The 23,017-nt window shown below is 36.9% G+C and overlaps 2 protein-coding genes across 2 annotated transcripts in view; one reads left to right on the plus strand and one right to left on the minus strand.

The window, feature by feature from the left end:
• Positions 1-23,017, plus strand: part of LOC137628976 (glutamate receptor ionotropic, kainate 3-like) — a 452,476-nt gene that overhangs the window by 169,041 nt on the left and 260,418 nt on the right. The window lies entirely within an intron of this gene.
• On the minus strand, positions 5,108-21,925 carry LOC137628911 (uncharacterized). The gene is made up of 7 exons (XM_068360192.1): positions 21,771-21,925; positions 17,846-17,920; positions 17,340-17,660; positions 16,692-16,937; positions 16,194-16,496; positions 8,331-8,430; positions 5,108-5,426 (listed from the first exon to the last, which is right to left on the minus strand). Exons 1-7 carry the CDS (start codon positions 21,775-21,777, stop codon positions 5,324-5,326), a joined length of 1,155 nt encoding a protein of 384 aa, XP_068216293.1. The 5' UTR covers positions 21,778-21,925; the 3' UTR covers positions 5,108-5,323.

Genomic DNA, 23,017 nt, shown 5'->3' on the forward strand with positions numbered 1-23,017 from the left:
TAACAGCCATGTCTTCTCCATCATAAGGCTCAATACTACACAGTATTCTAGAAGTTTTATTCCGGCTATGACCACATTGTGGAATGATCTTTCTAATAGGGCAATTGAATCGATGGAACTTCAGAAGTTCGAACTTGCAGCGAATGTTATGTTCAATAGGCAGACTTAATATATGAATGATCTATTTCAACTCATTCCCTGTTGGAGCCCTTGGGCTTATAGCATTCTACTTTTCCAACTTGGGTTGTAGCTTGGCTAGTAATAAAAAGTGCAAGCCTTTGGTGAAAGAAACTATAACTTCGTTAAATTTATTCAAACACTGCAGCACTGTTTCGATGTAACTGTCTTTATCAAGTGATTACTGATTAACACAAGTTTACAATTCCTTTTATATATGAGGTGCTACAAAATTTTTGACTAATCATTTTGAAATTATATTCTCTGGAAAATAAAAAAAATATGGAAAATTTGAAAATATTTCAAATTTCAAAGATCCTTAGATTATAAGGAGGATATTGTCTGATTATATATTTATATACATGTAAATACATAGACATTCGGTCACATATACAGTAAACATATCCGTACCACTTTCTGCTTGAAGGGAGCGTATATTTAGAATCCCTTTGAATCTTCAATGTTGACGTTTGGAGGGAGATGCTTACAGTTCCAGCTATTATAACTGTAGTGAACAATTTGGGTTCCATCAATTAACCCTTTCAGTTAAGGTTTCCTGTTGTGGATATCAATATAGTGTTTGTTTCTTGCCCCTGATTTTTGTGGGTCGGCATACATTTTCAGTGTGTCTTGGTAGTGTGTCCCATGTCGTCTTTTCTTTGAGATTTACACCTCTCCAGGCATGAAAACTTATAGAATACGTTTGTACACGACGCTTCCTTTCGTCCTTATGGGGTGATATTGTTCCTCATTAGAAGAGCCTCAGTTAAGTTGGGTTTGCTATATATTCTAAGTTTTACCTTCTGGTAAGGGGCTTATGGGGCAATACCGCGTTTCATCTTAGTAGGCCGATCCAAAGCTAAGACAATGGTAGTTTTCGGCGTCATGGGTTTTCAAATGTTGAATTTTTTCGTTATGGCCTCTTCTATCATGATGTTTGGATATCCGTTATTGGTTGCTAGTTGTTGAACTCGGATATGTCCAGTGTCTGTCTTTCCAAATTACTGACTTTTTGTATGCTGCAGGGCATTCACCTTTAGCCTTTAAGGATCTTCCTGCATCGGTTGATTTATTATATACTTGTATCAGGAATTAGTCATCTTGTTGAGTGAAATTGAGAACGGAATTTCTACTAAGTTGGTCAGCTAATTTTTGTCTCTTCTTTTCTTTTTGTTATGATGAATATGTCAGCAACATAACGTCCATAGGTTTTTGACTTCTTGTGCTGTAGGAAGGCCTTTTCTTCGATGGATGCCTTATGCATGTTAGCAAATAGATTTTCAAGTGGAGATTCCATGGCTAAATCATCTATTTGTCGAAATAATTTTCCACGGGAAAGAGTGACGGAGCTTTTATAGTACTGGACTTCCATATGTCTCTAAGAGCATCCTCAGATATGGGTAGTGGTTCCATGTTGGAGTGCATTAAGTACCAAACGTATCTTGATTCAAGGTTACAATCAAAATGTATTTCTGAAAAGATATTACTTTTTCTAAACTACCCATATGAATTTTATCTCCTGTTCAGTTATTCTACAACATTATTAGTGTCGGATTACAGTGCTCTGAAACAGAAAATTTTGTGTCAAAGCTCATCACCTTTATTCAGTTCCATTGAAATCAAGAATAAAATTTATTCTAGTAAATCAATTTGAGAGATGTTAATTCTAGACCACTGACTCCACAACGGCAGTACTCTGAAATGTCAAATTAAAATTACAAGTGTTCATTCTCTTTGTTCCAGCTTAAGGATTTTCACTAATTGCTCAGGCACTTAGTAAGAGTAGTTAGCGAAAATCGTCATTTTAAGGCCAAATATAACTGGTATTGGTGTTTATTTTGAATGTAAGAATTGTGTGTATTATGAAGATAATTCTCGACATCAAACTGTTCAAGAGACATTGAAGAAAGCTTTATTAGTATTTACAAGAATTATTTTGACACATTTTAGGTGATGTGTCTTATAACTATCACAAAACTCATCTGCTGTACGTATTTGATTCATAAAGTCTATGAGTTTAGTCGGTAAACTCACACTTTGACTAAAGAAATTGATGCTTATAATACAAAGTGTAAAGTGAAAACCACATGATTTATACTAGAGATAACTGTCTCTTCACTAGAGACGTATTTAAAGAGAATTAGAAATGAAAAAGTGTCAGCTACTTGAAACTGAATTCGAACTGATGAAATGATATGCATCTCCAGGTTGGATTGTAATGACTTTGCAAGTTTTGTTTTGCTAAGATGTATAATTTATCCCTTTTTCACTGTTTACAATACATAAGTGGTTGCTGTTGCCTTCCAAACTTGATCCAAACATTTACTTCTTTATATAAAATACATAATCTATTCCTCTTTAGCTTTCAAAGCAGATTTTATGGCTCCAGTAGTATGAACTTGAGATTTGTGGGGTAATGCTTTTATATATTAATTTTACTTTGAAGTTATGTCCTTAACATTATGGCAAGGTCAATTTGCTTGAAGTAGGTAAGTGAAAAGATGCAACTATTTGAATGATATGGCTGGAAATTTCCTTCATTCTCTTGTGGTGGTTTCTAGGTCAAAGTTGCATTGTAAAGAAATTTACTCTTCTCCATTACTTTCTCCCTAAAATCTTATTACTCTGTTTATGTACCTTTATATTTTTGTGTTTTCTTTACACAATTCTGTACTGTATTGAACTATATAGTCTATAGTCAGAATCTCTTCCTGGTTCCTTCAACCTTCATAACTAAGGTTGTTTTATATTTCGTATCCATTATTCTCGATTTTGTTAATCACCAATTTCATAGTTTAAATGTTTAAAGGCCACTCATGAATGGAGGAGGCAAGGGACAGTAACATTGCCCTATTAAGCAGGACAATGCCCTAGAGACTAACTATATATACATATGATCAGCGCCCAAGCCCCCAACTCCACCCAAACTAAGACCAAGGAGGGCCAGGCAATAGCTGCTGATGACTCAGCAGATAGACCTATAGGTTCCTTCAAACCCCCCATCCTTAGCTCACAAGGCTGGTGAGGTAGCAGCGACCAAAGGAACTAACAAGCTTTAGCGGGACTCGAATCTCAGTCTAGCGTTCACCAGTCAGGGACGTTACCACATCAGCCATCACAACCGTTATAAGGAGTGGATATTTATTATAGGTTTTCACTGCTTCTAATTCAAAGAGACAGATAACATAATTAGTACAAATATTTAATTGAAGATTAGAGAACATTGAGTTAATAAAGCTACTACATACATCTTTAACAAAATATCTATGAGACTACACATTTTACTTTCTTATATTCTAGTGTCTAGAAGATTCCTTTACTGTTTTAAATCTGTAAAGGTATTATGTACTGTATAGTTTATACTGTACTGTATTATGCTTTCTAGAAAGTTTGTTCTGATATAAAGTACTGTATATTATTATTATTATTATTATTATTATTATTGTTGTTATTGTTGTTTTTATTATTATTATTATTATTATTATTATTATTGTTATTATTGTTATTATTATTATTATTATTTTTATCATTATTATCATTATTATTTTTATTGTTATTATTATTATTATTATTATTATTATTATTATTACTAGCTAAGCTACAACCGTAGTTGGAAAAGCAGGATGCTATAAGCCCAAGGGCTTCAATAGGGAAAAATAGCCCAGTGAGGAAAGGAAATAAGAAAATAAATAAACTCAATGAAAAATAATAAACAATTAGAATAAAATATTTTAAGAACAGTAACAACATTAAAATAGATCTTTCATATATAAACTATAAAAAGAGACTTAAATCAGCCTTTTGAAAATAGAAACATTTGCTGCAAAGTTGAACCTTTTGATTTTTTATCTTCAGGTGATGGTGTTCTTAGACAAATGGTACTACATTGGATTCTTCTCTCTGGTTACTGTTCATTTTCCCTTTGCCTACATACACACACTCAATAGTCAGGCCTATTCTTTACATACTTTCCTCTGTCTTCATACACTCAAGGGATTACTGCACTAGTTGTTCAGTGGCCACTTTCCTCTTGTTTAGGGTAGAAGGGACTCTTTAGCTATGGTAAGCAGCTCTTCTAGGAGAAGGACACTCCAAAATCAAACCATTATTCTCTAGTCTTGGGTAGTGCCATAGCCTCTGTACCATGGTCTTCCACTGTCTTGGGTTAGAGATCTCTTGCTTGAGGGTACACTCGAGCACACTACTCTATCTTATTTCTCTTCCTCTTATTTTGTTAAAGTTTTTATCGTTTATATAGGAGATAATTATTTTAATGTTACTCTTCTTAAAATATTTTATTTTCCTTTTTTCCTTTCCTCACTGGGCTATTTTCCCTGTTGGAGCCTTTGGGCTTATAGCATACTGCTTTTCCAACTAGGGTTGTAGCTTTGCTAGTAATAATAATAATAATAATAATAATGATAATAATGATAATAAGGATCTTTAAAGGACATTATCGGTAACGATTAGGTGTCAATACTTAAGGAAGAAATAAGGAAACACTTTCGGTTATTGTTTTATACACTTTAATATTAGTATAAAAAGGCCTTATAAAATTGTTTTGATACCATGATTTTGTTTACATTCTACAAGTATTTTATACACTTACGTTTATTTATTATTATTTTTTTGTTTAGAGTTTTCCATTGTATTTATCATTCAGACACATTCAGAGAATGACAAGAAGAGATACTTTTTTATAGTTTGTTTTCTTTTTATCATACAGGATGTGAATTATAAAGATACCATAATGAAGAACATCAGTGAAGACTTGTAACTTTTTTTTTCTTTTTTTATCACAAAGGCTAAATCTAATACTCTCATTTCTGTACTGCAAAATGCTTCTAGTTATCCGCTATGTTTTCTTGTACCTTCCTCTGAAACTTTTCTATTGCATTTATTGTTCTTTTTTATGTTTTTCCTTTGTAAAATCGTAAAGGCTAAAACTGATACTATCAATTTTATACTGCAAATTGTTTACTTTTAACCTAGTTTTTCTTGTACTTTCCTCTGAAACTTTTATTTCATATTTCGCCTCCACTTGCCTCAGTGAATCAGAGAGATAAAACTTTTACTAAAACTGGAAGAGAAGCTGGAGAAGCTGATGGTTTCAAATCTTCCCAATTTACTCAAAGATAATGTTATTCTATGTAGATGTGACACGTTTGGGTATGAGACATGGTTCTTTCGTGCTATCTTCTTCTTCTCTTGCTTCTCTCTTCTTTCTTCTCCTTGTTTGCTTCCTTCGCCTGGAAATAGATGATAAAACATGCAAAGTCAATCAAAGATTATTGACTATGTAAAGTTCAAACATGTACTTTTGCATTGTCATGCAAAGATTAATGACTATGTAAAGTTCAAACATATACTCCTGCATAGTCAATTAAAGATTATTGACTATGTAAAGTTCAAAAATGTACTTGTGCCTTGTCAATCAAAGATTAATGACTATGTAAAGTTCAAACATATACTCCTGCATAGTCAATTAAAGATTATTGACTATATAAAGTTCAAACTTGTACTTGTGCATAGTTAATCAAAGATTATTGACTATGTAAAGTTCAAACATGTACTTGTGCATTGTCAATTAAAGATTAATGACTGTAAAGTTAAAGTATGTACTTGTGCATTGTCAATCAAAGATTAAGGACTATGTAAAGTTCAAACATGTACTTGTGCATTGTCAATCAAAGATTAATGACTATGTAAAGTTCAAACTTGTACTTGTGCATAGTCAATCAAAGATGGTGGAATATGTATAGTTACAATATCCAATTGATAAGTATCGAAACGTATTGCATTAGTAATGTAATATACAGTATTTGTAAGAGTGTACATTTTCTTGGATCTTTTAGATGTGTACATATGCTTGGCTCTTTTAGATGTGCCCATGAATTTGATCCTTTAGGTATTTGATCTGGTGTTAGACCCGAAAGTGCACTCTGGCTAATCATTAAGGGGGCTAAAACTCATAAATTCCACAAAATATTTCAAGGGGAAAATGGATTGTCAGAAATTCAGTAGTACAGATCTATAATGCACATTGTAGCCTAGTGCTTATTGTATAGGCTTACAATAGAAGACTGAAATGGATTGTCTATGTAACATTTACACATTAGATCCTGTGACACTACCCATAAGACCCTGAATACTCTCAATTAGGTACTTCATTTTTTTCAAAAGCAAGGACAGGGCCTGTTCAGATGACAAACAATAACACCTTACAAACCTGTAAACTATAAGTTTATTTAAACATCTGACCATCATTCTTTTAAGTAAACAAACCCATTTATAAGTAAAGTTTTAAATATATAGAATATGATCTCCAAATTCTTGTGAATAATTTTTCTAGTAAACATAGTTTATGGCCATTATAGTTCTTTGCACTGAATAGACAAGATTGTAAAACTTCCATATTAACCCCATGAAAAGGATTTGTGGTAAAGAGAGTTCTATATGAGAAAGCGATTGTACTAGCTGTGATGTATGGATCGGAGTTGTGGGGAATGAAAGTGATGGAGAGACAGAAATTGAATGTATTTGAGATGAAGTGTCTAAGGAGTATGGCTGGTGTATCTCGAGTAGATATGGTTAGGAACGAAGTGGTGAGAGTGAGAAGGGGTGTAAGAAATGAGTTAGCAGCTAGAGTGGATATGAATGTGTTAAGGTGGTTTGGCCATGTTGAGAGAATGGAAAATGGCTGTCTGCTAAAGAAGGTGATGAATGCAAGAGTTGATGGGAGAAGTACAAGAGGAAGGCCAAGGTTTGGGTGGATGGATGGAGTGAAGAAAGCTCTGGGTGATAGGAGGATAGATGTGAGAGAGGCAAGAGAGCGTGCTAGAAATAGGAATGAATGGCAAGCGATTGTGACGCAGTTCCGGTAGGCCCTGCTGCTTCCTCCGGTGCCTTAGATGACCGCGGAGGTAGCACCAGTAGGGGATTCAGCATTATGAAGCTTCATCTGTGGTGGATAACGGGGGGAGGTGGGCTGAGGGCCCCCTAGCAGTACCAGCTGAACTCGGTTGAGTCCCTTGTCAGGCTGGGAGGAACGTAGAGAGTAGAGGTCCCCTTTTTGTTTATATTTCATTTGTTGATGTCGGCTACCCACCAGAATTTGGGGAAGTGCCTTGGTATATGTATGTATGTATGTATATCCATGAAAGACAACACTTTTTAACATGGAAATAAATCTACACACTTTAGAATGAGAGCTCTTCACTCTCTGCTGGTACAAGTTAATAGGCTTATTTAAATTTGCAATCCAAATTGGTTTTGTATATCCAGGCAATATTTTCTCCTACCCATTGAAGTACAACCGTCATTTTCATATTGATTGTGATTATAGATTTTTATTGATTTATCATTTGTCAGGAGTCAACTAAGTTTTGTTTATTTACACTTAGTTTGTATATATATATATATATATATATATATATATATATATATATATATACAGTATATCCCTTTCTGAGTGGGGATACTTTAACGTAAAAGGGTTTACGTATAGCCATGATAAAAGAAGCTGTACTAGTCGGGGCCACCCATACTAGGTTGGTTTGTTGTTATCGATCATACGAAAATCTTGCACCATCACCAGTCCCCACTGGCCAGCGTGGTGATAAAAACACGAGACATGAATTAACACATCTGAGGTCTTTGTCCCGCAGTGGAATACAAACGTCTGCATTTGTTGTTGTTGCTGTTGCTGTAGATAATATATATATATATATATATATATATATATATATATACAGTATATATATACATATACATATATATATATATATATATATATATATATATATATATATGTGTATATATATATATATATATATATATATATATATATATATGGTGTGGATCTTAATGGGATAGAATTTGGTTGCAGAGTACCCTAGTAGTGGGAATTTGTTTAGTTAAGATGTGCTAGTTAGCGTATTATACTGAAATAGACCTTTTCGTGATTTATTTCATTCCTGTTTTATATTTTCTAAACCAAAATCTGAACAATGCAAAATTCGGGGTGAAAATTAGGGCATTAAATCCGGAAATGAAACTTATGCCAACAACGTGAACTTGACATAACATTGTGATTGTTCAGAATATTGTTATACTTGATAACTACTGATCTGTACTGCTACTAATGTACTTACAAGAAAATCATGGTTAGCAAAATGAGGACTGCCCCACATGCTATGATGCCCACAAGAGTTGCAACAATGATGGTGACTGTTTCAGAGTCTGGTAGATTGCCTGCAAAGAGAAGTAAAATGTGAAGCGAATCATTAAGAAATTAGTTATAAGAAGTTTAGTTAAATAAAAGTGAAAAATAATCAATTTAATTGCTATTGGCATAGTCTAGCTATTTGATTTTAGAAGTGAAACTTTTAACGTTTAGGGTTGATTTACACTATTGGCCCGGTCGCGCTCTGCTCTCGCTCCAGTCACGGTCCGGTCAAATATTGCTACATGATTTTAAATTGAAGCATTCACACTAGCACTCCAGTCCGCTTTTGCTTCAGTCCGCTTTCGCTCCAGTCTCGCTCCGGTTATGATAGAAAAAAATCAATATGTACAATAACAGGATAATGTTCACTGCCTAAATACATTTCCAAGTATTGCTGGAAAATATTCCTATACCATTATGCTTTTACCTTATATTTGTAATTTTGCCAAGACACTAATCGGACCGAAAGTGTGAACAACCCTTAATGTAATCTTTAAGTGTGGAGGACTTCGAGTAGTGATGTATATCAGTTAACAATTTAGAAGTTATGTGTAATAAATACTTTAAAGCTATATGTTCAATAAATCTCAAGATATTCTTACAAGAATACAAACCTTCACCGTTAATATAGAAATACAGAGTTACCTGGCACAGGCAAGAAACTTTTATTTAAAGCTTTTTATCATGGTAAATTGGTCGATTAATATCCGATAGTTAAGGCATGGTATTACTACCCATCCCACTGTAAACCTTACATACATTTTGTAGCAGAATTAGTCTTTACATTATTGGAACTAAATGCACTAATGTGGACAAGCTTTGGTTTTGACTATTGCCTGTTTTATTTATTTTAGCTATGGACCTCTGGAATGGTGGAAGGCTGTTCAAACAAAAAGTGTGTGGTTGAAGTGTCAAGGGCGAAAGGGAGTGTATGCACATGCTTTATATCGCTCTTGGTGATGGATCCTCAATCTCGCTTGTCCCTTTGACAGGGACCAGGTCACCATAGTCTACCTAGAACCTTAAAATTGAAATGTTTTCTCTTTTTTTTCTTCTGCTCTTTCTGCAGACTTTGATTCAGTTTATTCTCCCCGGGCTCTTGGCTTATGGGGGACATCTGACCAAAGAAGATAGAACCTTTAGCCTGTGCTGCGATGAGACAAATGGCTAGCCAGTGCCTATCCATGGTCTGGGTTCTGACTGAGCACTTTTACTACTCACCTCTGCTACTACACAGTTGGCTACTCTGAATGTTTTGATGCAGTCTGACGTTGAATACAGTACGGCCATCTATGGCATGGCTGGTGAGATTTGTGTTGTGCAGTTATAGAGTGTATCTGTATAGCCTTGTGGTCAGTAACGGTTCTTTTAAATGTTCTTACTCCGGAATTCTTCGTGGAACCCCCCTCTGCAGCTGCTAAGGCTATCAGTAAAATGTTTCATGATCATATAAAATACCAGGATTTTTCATATCTCTCAGGACATTCTTCTGTCCAATTGTTAAGTCTAGGAATTAGAGGTTGAAATCACATAAAAAAAGTAAAACCACAAATACACTCCTAACTCTTCTTTTCTAGATATCCAATTCTTCCTCTTATTTTTCCTCATCTTCTCTGTCTTAGGATAGGTTAAAGAATCGAGAAGACAAGGATTCTTTCCTTTGCAAAGAAGTTGAAAAGATCTTCATTAGAGTATATGTCAGGTTCATAGGTATGCTTGCTTCTTTTTGCTGACTGGATCTTTTCTGTCCCAAATTCTTTTTTTTTTCTACTCTACTTCTCTCAGTAGCTGTAGAGAGAATAGTTCTTTCTTTGTATGATAAACGTTCTGCTTCTTAGGAACATCTACATAAGGCTCACAGGCACTAGTACAAAAACCCATCCGTAAATGAGTTACACTCGCCCCCTTTGTCTTTGTCTCTAGCACCTTGGGATGATTGCAATACATGTTACCATTTTCTAATGCACACATGCTAATATTATTGGTGTCTTCCCAAAACCCAGTATTTGGTATACTGACTCTGATTCTGATATTGTACATATACTTGAAGTTTTGGTGAGAATTGAGTTCATTATACACCAATGTGTTCCAATCATGGCCAGGTCTCAGGCTTTGTCAATTCCAGATATTTTACTTGGTGCCACAGTCCTGTGGATGGTCACTGTTTGGGTTGATGACTCTGTCTTTGTATTATGGAAGGGCTCTTCTCAGCCTACTAGACCCTTGGTGTGATTGGAGTGTAATATGAATGAAAATCCTCTGCGTGCTGACTTGTACAAGTACTTTTGGTAGATTATTGTGTTCTCTTGTATGTATAATGGTCTAGGAAAGTTCCTCTGCAGAAGCATTGAACCCAATCTCATAATTTGAAGAAGATGTAGGGAGTAACACCATTTTTCAAACTCTCCTTTGAGCCACTTGCTAGGGGAGGGATGGTGTATGTGAGTAATCTGATTTGGTAGGAGTTAAGTGTCAGAGAGTAGTCTTACCAGTTGTCACTCCAAGTTACCTCCAGAAGCCACTCTAAGCTTCATTGCAAGTTGACTTTACAGGTGCATTAATGGATGAATCGCCATGCTGTCTAGTTATCAGTTTGGTACATTAAACTCAGGAAAGATGTCTTGACAAACTAATTGCCTGGGCCAGGTTATAATGATATCCTTTTTCTATCCTGCCATCCTTGACTAATACTCTATGATGGAGGATGCCTTTCAGTGCCCATGGAACCACATGGATGTGTATGCTTTTCAACCATTCAGCCTAATCGGACAAGTAATCAACTGAGCAATGTGGGTCCTTGTTGGCCACAAGCCAAATGCTGGCATATTTTGTTTGTGTCAAAACAGCTACCCTTGTTGCATTAGTCCCACATTGAGGTCCCATGAGGCTGTAAAATTACAAATAATTTATGGTTAGAGTCTACTCAGAAAACTTTATGATTCTGAGGTTTTTGTCACAGAATTACTCAGATTGTCGTTTGCTGTCAGTAGTCCTCAGTATTCTTCTACCAAGAGGAGTTAATCATCTGTTATAGGTGTTATCAGAATAGTCTTTTCTTTCTGGTCGAAGCCACTGCTCAAAAGATCACCGACTTCCTTGTTAAACTTCACTGAGACAACTTCCCTGTGTAGCCTTAGCCAATATTTATTACGCAGCCTTGAATCAAGTGTTCTGATTGTAGGATAGGGAATTCGTGGCTTCAGTTGAGTTGTTCAGCATTTGAAGTAGTTTGAGCAGTTCCTCCCCTAAACCCCCCCCCCCGAATAAAAAACTCAAGCCTTTGGAGTGAGATGTATCTCTCTTTCTATGAAGCAGGATTTTGGTCGGGGATATTAATCTTCTCTAGGTTGAACTTTAGCTCTGTTAGAGTTCTTAGACGAGCTTTGGATAGTTGGCTCACATTCAAGACTGTTCTTTTGTTGCCTCTTGTTTTAGCAAAGTATTTTGACAAACTTCTTGGTTTTTCAAGTTAAGTGCAGCATACTGAGCCTTGGTGGCCCTCTCATTCTCATTGATTTGTCAGTTTGTGGTGAAAACTTAGGGATTGTTAGTTTGTGACGAGAGCTGTGAGAACGTCTCAATCCCCCCCACCCCTAGGGTGTCCCAAGAAACTGAAGTGAATCGGACACACTCCAGCACTTGTTGCCCTTGTTTCCTGTCGTGACAAGTTTAAACAGGAAAATTTTCAGCTGCCTATCTCGTCTTTTACTGGTCGTGCATTTCATTCAGTTTTCTGCTGGGAGTCAGAGAGTGAAGTTGTGCAGCGGTCACTGGCATAGAGTGCAGCGGTCAGTGTTGTAGGGGCATTAGGTGAGCTCTATTTTACAATAACAAATATTTTTCTGTGTTACTTTGTTTATTTGGTGAAGGTGAGGGAAGGTGGGTGTGAAAGATAGGTAATAGAGAGAGGAAACAGGAAAGACGTGTGAGAGAGAGAGAGAGAGAGAGAGAGAGAGAGAGAGAGAGAGAGAGAGAGAGAGAGAGAGAGAGAGAGAGATAGGCTAAGGTGTGTGAAACTTATTCTGTCATTTTTTGTTTCCAAGTCTAACGTAATGGCGTGTAAAACACGATCTAAGGAAGTTGTATGGCTACTGAAGAAGTCCCCAACATCGTCATTTCCGGGGAATCGTCTTCCGTCGATAGGCGAGGTTCTCCAGGTGTTTTTGTTCCATCACAAGATCCAGAAGGAGGTTCTTCTTGTTGCAGCAGCTTCTACAGCTGAGAAGGTCATGGAAGTGTGGCGACGTGCGAACATTCTGACGTCGGATGTATCGTGGTGAAGAAGAAGATCCTCAAGCTGTACAAAGAGTACTGCACCTTGGCGAAATCCAAGTCACGAAAAACAGAGATGGAAGAAATGAAGAGATGCATCTTCAGAGACAGCCTCGAAGATATGTTCGACATCGCTCATTCTAAGGCGATGGAAGCGAAGATCCCTGAGGAAGACGAGGCATTCTTGAAGGCTCAGAGGGAGGACCGGCAGAGCTGCTCCATGGCTGGCGTGGACGAGAAGCTGAAACAAGCGACTGAGGAGAAGAGACGTAAGAGACAAAGGATGGAGGAGATGAAGAAGAAGGACGCGGCTGGTTTGTCATCCACTCTTGATCGTAACGTGGCTTTAGAGTCTTCTACTTCATCCTCATCAGCCAACGAAGACACGGAGGACGATTTCAAATCCCCGACACCAGCTACATCTCGACGCCGTCGACTTCCCCAGGAGAACAAGCTCACCAAGGAGCTGACCCTTGCTTGGGAACGCGACAACCTGTCCGTCCGTGCTGCAACATCCTCCTACGCCGCTGCTGCAATGAGCCTCGGCCATGACATCGAACGTATCACTGTGTCCCATTCGTCAATCCACCGGGCCAGAGTCAAGAACCGTGAAGAGATTGCCATGTCTCTCTCCTTCAAGCCTGAAGTCCCTTTGGTGCTGCATTGGGACGGCAAGTTGTTACCCAGTCTAGCGGACGGAAGGTCATTGGAGGAGAGGGTCGCCGTCTTGGTGTCTGGGGAGGATACGGAGGAACTTCTGGGTGTTCCTGTGTCTTCTGACGGAACAGGACAAGCTGTTACGGAAACAGTCTTGAAGCTGGTGCAGGAAGACAGCTTGGAGGGCAACATCATTGGAATGTCATTCGACACGATAGCAGCCAACACGGGGATGGTTCAAGGAGCATGTATCAGGATTGAACATGCACTGGAGAAGCCCCTGGTGTGGTTGACATGCCGTTACCACATCCTGGAAGTTGTTCTGAAGGATGTCTTCGTGGCTTGCATGGGCCCATCATCTGGTTCTGACATATCCATTTTCAAGAGGCTCCAGAATCGTTGGCCTTCTGTTGACCAGAGCCGACCACAGCCCCTGACATTGACTGTTCTGTCATACGACGAAGAAGCTCACCGCCTTGAGATGCTTCGTCACTTGAAACATCTGCTTGACTGTGGGAATCATCCACGCGAAGACTACAAAGAGATAATCTTGCTCAGCGTGGCCTACCTTGGAGGAGGAGTCCCTACATCCTTCCGTGCTCCTGGTGCTTACCACATGGCCAGATGGATGGCCAAGGCCATCTACGCCGTGAAGATCATGCTCTTCCATGACCAGCTAGAGATGAGCTGGCGGGAGTTGGCGGAGATCCGTCTAGTGGCATTCTTTGTGACCATGGTCTACTCGAAATACTGGAACGAGGCAATGATTCCGTCCTACGCAGCCAAGAACGACCTGGACTTCATAACTGACGTGTAGAGGATCTGCGACAATGGGGTGGCGTCGGTTGTGGAACGTGCGATGCGGCGCCATCTCTGGTACATTTATGAGGATCTGATTGGACAGGCCATCTTTGATGACCGCATCAGCCCGGAGCAGAAGGCAGCGATGGTAGAGGGGATGAAGAGTCCTTCAACGACCAAGAATCCACGGCGCACCGAGTCGAAGACACCAATCAATCTCAACGGGCCGCTTTCCGCCTTTTGCTCAGTGCGGTCGATGGAGCTTCTCAAAAGTGTCCTAGGAGGCAGGTATTCCCAGGAGCCGACCTTCCTGAAACATGGAACACAGATTCGAGTTTCAAGTGCACAAAGAAGCGAGTTGGTGTCCTGAAGGTCACGAACGACCTCGCAGAACGAGGAATAGCCCTCATTCAACGCTTCTTAGGCAGACGGACGAAGGAAGAAAGGCAAACCCAGTTCCTCTTGAAGCTTGCCCGCCTCCACACGAAAGCCGTCCCAAAAAAAAGGAAGGCGGAACTCAAGAAGAATGTACTGGAGTAAGAAGAAGAGAAGATCTTTGTTTTCTGCAGGAAATCAGAAGTCGATGCATCAGTTACATTACTGATAAAAATTTAGTTGTCCTGAGACGTAATTGTTGATGAGGTAAAATATCTTTCCTTATGATGATTATATTATCAATATATTGAAAAGGGAAATTTAATGGAGTTTATATTTATTTTCTTTCAATGGTATTGTATAATAGTTTCAATAAATATGAACTTTCTGCAGCCATTAGTTGTCGGTCTATATGCAATAGAAGAAAAAGCCAGAATTTTATTGTTTGATGGAAATTAAGGTCGAATCTCAGAGGAGCTATAAAAACGTTCATTTTGCGCGACCATTAAATATTGCCCAATGTTCATGAAAATTTGGTGGAATCATTTTCATTTGACAAGGAACCAGAGCAGCATGTGCTGGATTTGATATCATTACTTTGAATTTCTACCTATATACGCTTGGGACACCCTACCCCACATACACACACTTTAGGACTCAGCAAAGTTTTTGGAACTTTGTAAGAGATGATCCAAATGAGAAGCTATTTTGCCTAATGTTAGTCTTCAGGTGGTATTTAAAGACCACTAACCATCTCTATGATAAAGTTCATACGCTAAAATAATTAGTGACTATGGCCTCTTTCCCTTGATCTTCCCATCCATCTAGAGAACAGTGGTCACGGCTGTGTGTGTGCTGGTATTGATTTCATGAGGCATGATATGTATAACAAAGTATTTTATCTAAGGCTTCAATCTGTAGGTGGGACTCTTGTGCCTTCCTTTTAATGGGTAGGAAAGTGGCATATGGTGGCACATAGCATAATTATTTACAGTGGTGTCCTTTTAATCTGTGTCTTCCTTAGTTATGCAATATTCATGAGAAACAGGGATCCCATGAAATCTTCCTAGAATTTAAAGTTCCTCATTATGGCTATACTCTGGCACAGGATCCTACAACCCTTGATATCCTACGCCAAACTTAATTGAGAGGTTGAAAGAATCATATTACCCCTTGCTTAACTCATGAATAGGATGTTGGCCTTTCTGAATGGTATCAACATACATTTCATAAGACATCTCACATTGGTGAGGGTATTTATTTTTGTAGGAAAATTTGTAAAACTTGAAGCTTGTTTGTATTTTCTCCTAGTTTCAAAATAATTTTTAAAGACATATAATCCCAATGTAAAACTAACCCCTCTTTGGCTTTGGTACCTTTGGAAATAAGAAGTTTGCATTCAGTGATGGGTGATTGGGTATCCCTACTCCTCACCTACCTGTTACTAATAAACTACATGGTAAAAAGCTTTCAATGATGATTCCCTCTGGAACCAGGGTATACTCCTCTTTGAAAGACTTCAAGCATTTATATCTATGAGAAAACACAAAATTTCTTATAGATGTTGCTAGATTTCATTTTGGAGTTTTCCTCTAAGCTTGAGTACTGGGTCACTTGTATACTTCAATTTAAACAAGATGAGAATAATTCTAAAGGTGGAAGTTTCGATATTGATATACTGTACCTTTGTAATGCTGTAAACTTGATCCACTGACATAGCCATTGACATCTATATGAACAACAAGAACCATGATGTGTTCTTTTTCCTCTGGCAAAATGAACTCATGCAAACACTTATATTTTCCACTTTCATTTTCAGTTTGATCCTTAGGTTTATAGCACTTATAACTGTTGTTTGAAAACACATTACTGGGGTCCTCAGAGTCAAAAACTACAACTTCTATTTCCAAGTTTTTATCCTCTGTGTCCACTGTGACTTCCATAGTTTTCGCATTTCGAAGAAACAGAGATGGTGTCTGAGACATTTCTGAAATGTAAGCAAGCATAGTATTAGTTTTGGCTTCTAGAATGTTTAGTTTTTATCCAATAGAAAATAATAATTATTCCAAGAATTCAATTAAATATTATAGCAGTACTATTACAGTACATTTTGAACATTTACATTGGGAAGTGGTTAGTTAGTTTTATTTATTATGGTGTTTGTAATACAGTAATCTCTTGCCTTGAAAAGATGTTTCCCTCGCATCACAGAGCTGTACCGTTTTACTGGATCCTAGGGAGGCCTTGAGACACCTTTCTATGATTGTAGGCTTAGGATTTGGTGAAATAAAGTAACATGGACTATCAATGCTTGAGCAGTTTTGTTCGCCTACTGAAATATGGGTTAAGCGGTTACCTACTGCTACTCTGACTGAAGATGATAAGCTGGACTTTTCATCACCCACCCAAGCCACATTTGATTGGAGATCTGTTATTTTTTTTTTTTAGTAAAGGTGAAGAAATCAAGTTATAATTCATGCATTTACAATTTAAAAGGTATTGTAAATTATATAAGAAATTAATCAAAGGTAATAACAGTCAGTAAGTTAGTGTTACATTTTTACACTTTAGAAAGAAATTACAGCAGAATTTAATGTGATGTTTATTTTAGACTAGATATCTAGACTTAAAGCTACACAAACCTGTATGAATAAGAGAGAGAGAGAGAGAAAGAGAGAGAGAGAGAGAGAGAGAGAGAGAGAGAGAGAGAGAGAGAGAGAGAGAGAGAGAGAGAGAGAGAGAGAGAGAGAGAGAGAGAGCAGCCCCTTGAATGACATACATGAACAAATGTACGAGTTTAAAAGAGACATCTTCAGATAGTAGAACCCACCTGTAATAGGCAACCCCAAAAAGTCCATGGCGACGACTTGCTCCTCATTTAGTGCTTGAAGGAAGATGTATTTTGAGTCTGGCAGATTGCCCTCGAAAAGGAACTCCTTTTCCTCTGAGGGTCTACTGGCGTCAACCAACTTTTTCAGAGTCGTCGTGCTTCCATCATCTGATTGGAAAATTAGTTTCCACTCTTCAATGTTGTAAAGAGGGTCGTGAGGAGCTATTTCTACCTTGGTGTTATGGTCCTTTCCGGTGGGGTCTTCCTGTTTCGAGACCTTGCTGATCTTTGTGATGTATAGTTGAATGGAACTTTTAGATGCTGAAAGTATGATCATGCATTTTAGTCTTGCTAAGGTTTGGGTGTTCTAGTGGTTTTGATTGTATGACTATCCATTTTCAAAGTAAAGCTTAAGATATAACACGGCGTCATTGGTTTGATTTTTATATACACTGCAACATGTAACAACAAAGGTTACAATGAGATTTTTTTTTGCATAATCTTACCAGACTCTAGAAGTATTTGGCTCATCACATTTGTTGCTATGAGGAAGAAGCTTGTCCACTGCAGCAGGGCCATTGCTAAAGAAAAAAAGTAAAATTAAAATATATGAAACATATCCTGGTTTGATATCTTGTGTTTTGATCAGAGCTTAACTACTTTGTCCTAAAATTATACTGAAATAAAACATTTATACCGGTTTCTCGCCCTTTTTAATTTAGATTCATCTGAAAACCCAATATATTGGTTTCGTATACAATTTTTTTTTATTGTAAGATATTTGTTATTGCTTTGTATTCAATTGAAAGAACGTGTGGTCTTTATTTTCTTTAAGCTTGGCTTTTCCTAAGTGACAGACACCAGTCAGTTCCTAAGAGATCTAGATTGTCTGTGATTGAATTCACAAACTTGAACATATCGATACCAGTAACTTTTAACGTTTGACTTGTATCATAAAAGATACTATTGATGGCATTTTTATACTAAAACTGAGGAACGTTATGGTTAATGGTACCCAGGTGTTGGGTTATGACAAATGTCTTATATTTGTGGTGGTAATTTCATTAGTTTATCAAGCCCTGTAACTTTCCAACTGACACTGAGTCGACCTTTTTTATCTTTACTGTGAGACTTTTGACTGGCATTTTCAATTAAGATAATTTTACATTTTCTTGTTTTATTTTTTAATATATTTGAAACAACTTTATACAACTTAGTACACCTCATGTTTACTTTATAGCAATGTGCCCTCATGATTCATGCTCTCACATCTTTCACTGCTCTTATACAGTGGACCAATCTTTCTACTCCATCAAGGCAACTTTACCTTCTCGTTTTATTTTTATGACATTTGAAACAATTTTGTTCCAAACTTCTCTGTTTACACTTTGGGTTTACTTCATAACATTACTGTATAGTCTTATAATTCATATTCTCTTTTTTATATTTGATAAAAAAAAATTCAGAATCCCACTTTGTACACCTATGGTTTACTTAATAATAAAATGACCTTATGATTAATACTCTCCCATATACCACTCCTCCTCTTACACAGTGGAGTAATCTCACAGTGGAACACTCCTTCAACCCACTTATTCCATTTGAACCTCTCCTTCCTTATAACATACACCTGTCAAGCTATAACCATAATTATGCAATATCTCAATTATACCCTCATCTACTCAGGTTCCTTTCCATAGCTGTCTTTCTTCAAAAGGACCGCTCTATTGATGCGGGATTTCATCTTTTGGAAGTACCTCTTCGATTACTTTTTGTACTGTAGGACCGTTCTTTTTCTACACTTGTAATTTTTATGCATTAATGGGAGCTAGTCCCCCCTCAGATATTTAGCTTTTCTTTATGAACTCTATTATGGGAGGTTGGGCTGTGGCACCCTAGCAGTACCAGCTGAACTCGGCTGAGTCCCTGGTTAGGCTGGAGGAACGTAGAGAGTAGAGGTCCCCTTTTTTGTTTTGTTTCTTGTTGATGTCGGCTACCCCCCAAAATTGGGGGAAGTGCCTTGGTATATGGATGGATGGATTATGTTTTATTGTTTATTTTTCTATCATAATGTAAGCTGCTTACTCATTTGAATCTTTCAGGTCTTCAGAGATTTAGTTACGATAGTAGATAATGATTATAACGATCGAGATAACCGGTGGAGACTTCTTTGTTCGGTGTTTGTTATCAGCAATGCTATCCTTAACATGGATAAATTCACGTCTTTCAATGGAAATGAGTTTGCCCATTGTAATGCCAACAATATTTCGTGTTATGAAGTAGTAGACGGAGAACTTATCCATGCTATATGATTATAAATTAGTCTTGGTACACTAATATGTCCTTTCACGCCCTAAATTTTAAGTGCCTTCCTTTGCCTGACACACAAAGTAATTTGAGTCATTCCCTTCCCTGTCAGATATGTGGTAACTGCATTCCTTTTCCCACAGATATAAAGTAGATTAAATATTTTTCTTGTCTTTCTTGAATGAAATAGACTAAACTAGAGAGGTACTCAGTAGAGCGCAGACCTCCGCCAGGGCAGCTTATTTCTCGACCTTTTGGACTGATTTTGGACGTTTTGCTCTTCCGTGACCTTGGCCTTTGACCTTCCAAAATTTAATAATTTCCAGGTCTTTACATAATTTAAAATCTCTGCAAGTTTCATTACTACGATTAAAATTGTGGCCTTACGGTTGACGACCAGAATTTGACTTGTTGCGTGACCTTGACCTTGACCTTGGACTCGATCTTGACCTTCGACATTAACATGTATTAATTGGCGTGGATTTTCATACACTCAAATGTGAACTAAGTTTGAAGTCTCTGTGACAACGATGTCCAAACTTCTGGCTGATTAGGTGAATTGGACATTTAGCTTGACTGTGACTTTGACCTTTGACCGTGATCTTCCAAAATTTAATTATTTCTAGCTTTTTACATAATAGGCAATCCCTGCAAGTTTCATTACTCTACGATTAAAATAGTGGCTAAGAAGGTGTTCAAAAACACACACACACACACAAACAAACAAATAGTGGGTAAAACTTAACCTCCTTCCAACTTCGTTGGCGGAGGTATTAAGTCTTAATTTCTTTCCATATCTAACAAGTGTGAGGATCACGGACTATTTTTATCTGTAGATACACTTGCCATGCGCTTTTCTTACCCGATAGATAAGAAATATACTAATTCCTAACTTTCCTCAAAATATGCTTTTGAATAAAAGATTTGTTGCCCTACAGTGATGTAGACTTGGCATTTAATCAACACCATTATGAAATAGAAAGTGTAGTTTGTGTGTTTGTGGTAGATTTCGAGTTGAATGAATATTTCCTTTTCTTATAGTTTATGTGGTTAACTCTTCACTGCCTCCAAATAAAAAAAAAAGATGACTTACCTTGCCCCATACTTGTTTAGTTGACTTGTTTCCTATCCCTTAGATATAAGGTGTACTAAGGTTTTTCCATGACCGTGTGCAGTTTTACCTCCGTCATCGAAGTTGGGAGGAGGTTATGTTTTCTCCAGTGGTTGTCTGTTTTTTCTTTGTTGTGAAGAGCTTCCCGGAAACAATTTTACTTAGAGAGTAGTGAAACTTTCAGGGATTAATTGTTATGTTGAGACGTGGAAGTGATTCAGTTTTGACAGTCTTAGGTCAAAGGTGAAGGTCGAGCAAAAGGTCGACCGAATTAACCCTAACCTTCTTTACCGCAAGTTCGCACATGGTTGTCACACATATTTCAAATATGCTTACGGTCTAAATTGATTCTGGGAAAGGCAAGCTTGTTTCGAGCTCTTGGGCATATAGCATCATGCTTCTCCTATATATATATATATATATATATATATATATATATATATATATATATATATATATTCATTTGAATACATAATATAAACAGGTGCTTTATATATATATATATATATATATATATATATATATATATATATATATATATATATATATATATATAAACAGGTGCATTTACAACAATTGTTCTCTTGTGATTAATTTGTCTGTGGCTTCAGTTCTTAGATTCAGAATTCAGTTGAAATGCTTGGATGAAGTTTCAGAATTTGGTAATATTATCAAAGGTAACTAAGCTGGCAACTGCTAAAGATTACATATGGATTAAGAAATAATTCTCTCTCTCTCTCTCTCTCTCTCTCTCTCTCTCTCTCTCTCTCTCTCTCTCTCTCTCTCTCTCTCTCTCTCTCTCTCTCAAATATTCCCCCTAACTGATTAAAATTTACATAGGCGTATAATTCTTTATGGTTGACATTTTATGTCCATTTTGATATCTAGATTTAACGAGCATGCTCTCGTTACAATGATTAAGTTTGAATATTTTCCAAACAATTTTTGTTTACAGACAAGATTTTGAACCTCAGCATTAAGTAACAACGAAAGAGTTTCATTATAAAACTTACTTTGCATTGAAAGTATGCCATTCAAGGCGTCCGTCTCTTCACTTTATATCACACTCGGTTCACAGGAAAAGTTGTCACACTAGCATAGCACACTGTGCTCTCTGGCACTGGACCTTCCAACAGGTAGACGTGATAACCTATCTCCTTATCAGCTTTTTTGATTGGTCCATGTTTCCTTGTTTTTCGTTTTGATATATTTCACTCTGTAAGGAAGATGTGAGTGATTGGAGAGTTCTAAGTAAAATGAATGACATTTTCAATAATCCAGTTATATTTAATTTCTTTTCCATCTGTAAGAAAATTATCATTGTTGTAATAAAAGGAAAATTTGGAAATAGATTACTCTGTCAATTATTGGTTTAAGATCTTAGTAATCAAGAGATGCATCTTGTGATTGCCTGAGTCATTATTAAGGGAATAGTGTACACCAGCCGTCAAAAATGACAGCTAAATATTTAGAGATATGCTCGCACGGTTTCCGGGTATATCTCTCGGGGTACCTCCTCTCACAAGGGTGTGACTACTATTCTCCTCCCTTTCCGAGGGACGGGGAGAGAATGAGTAATTGTACGTCTGGCAATGTCTCTGAGCGTGACCGGAAATATATATATATATATATATATATATATATATATATATATATATATATATATATATATATATATGTGTGTGTGTGTGTATGTATATAAATATATATGTGTGTATGTATATATATATGAATGGAGAACTATTGATTTAAAAGCTCGAGATAGAGAGGACTGGCGAAATCTAACCGAGGCCTTTTGCGTCAAAAGGCGTAGGTGGAGAAGATATATATATATATATATATATATATATATATATATATATATATATATATATATATATATATATATAAAACCACTTTTCATAAACTTCGCTGGCTTATTGAAAAAGGCAAGTCAACAGCTTGAGCATGTCTTGTGTATATTGAGGGTAACACTAGCCAAAATGATGCAAGATTTGGTGTCTTAACTGCAACTAGCTTTGTAAATCTTTACAGATTCCTGACCTGTGTACAAAGTGGAAATTTTTAAAACTTCATCTGAAAAATCTAGCTTTGGATAAAGTTCCCTGATAGTAATAAATATTAATAATTACTTTATGTACCAATTGATGCATGTTTTTATGTTTTTATTTTAGACTTTTAATCAAACGTACTGTGACAAAAATTCAAGATACTTTGAATTTTTTTTATTATTATTATTTCAATATGCTCTTATATCAAA

The sequence above is a fragment of the Palaemon carinicauda genome, chromosome 2 (assembly GCF_036898095.1).
Source record: "Palaemon carinicauda isolate YSFRI2023 chromosome 2, ASM3689809v2, whole genome shotgun sequence".
Classification (NCBI taxonomy): domain Eukaryota; kingdom Metazoa; phylum Arthropoda; class Malacostraca; order Decapoda; family Palaemonidae; genus Palaemon; species Palaemon carinicauda.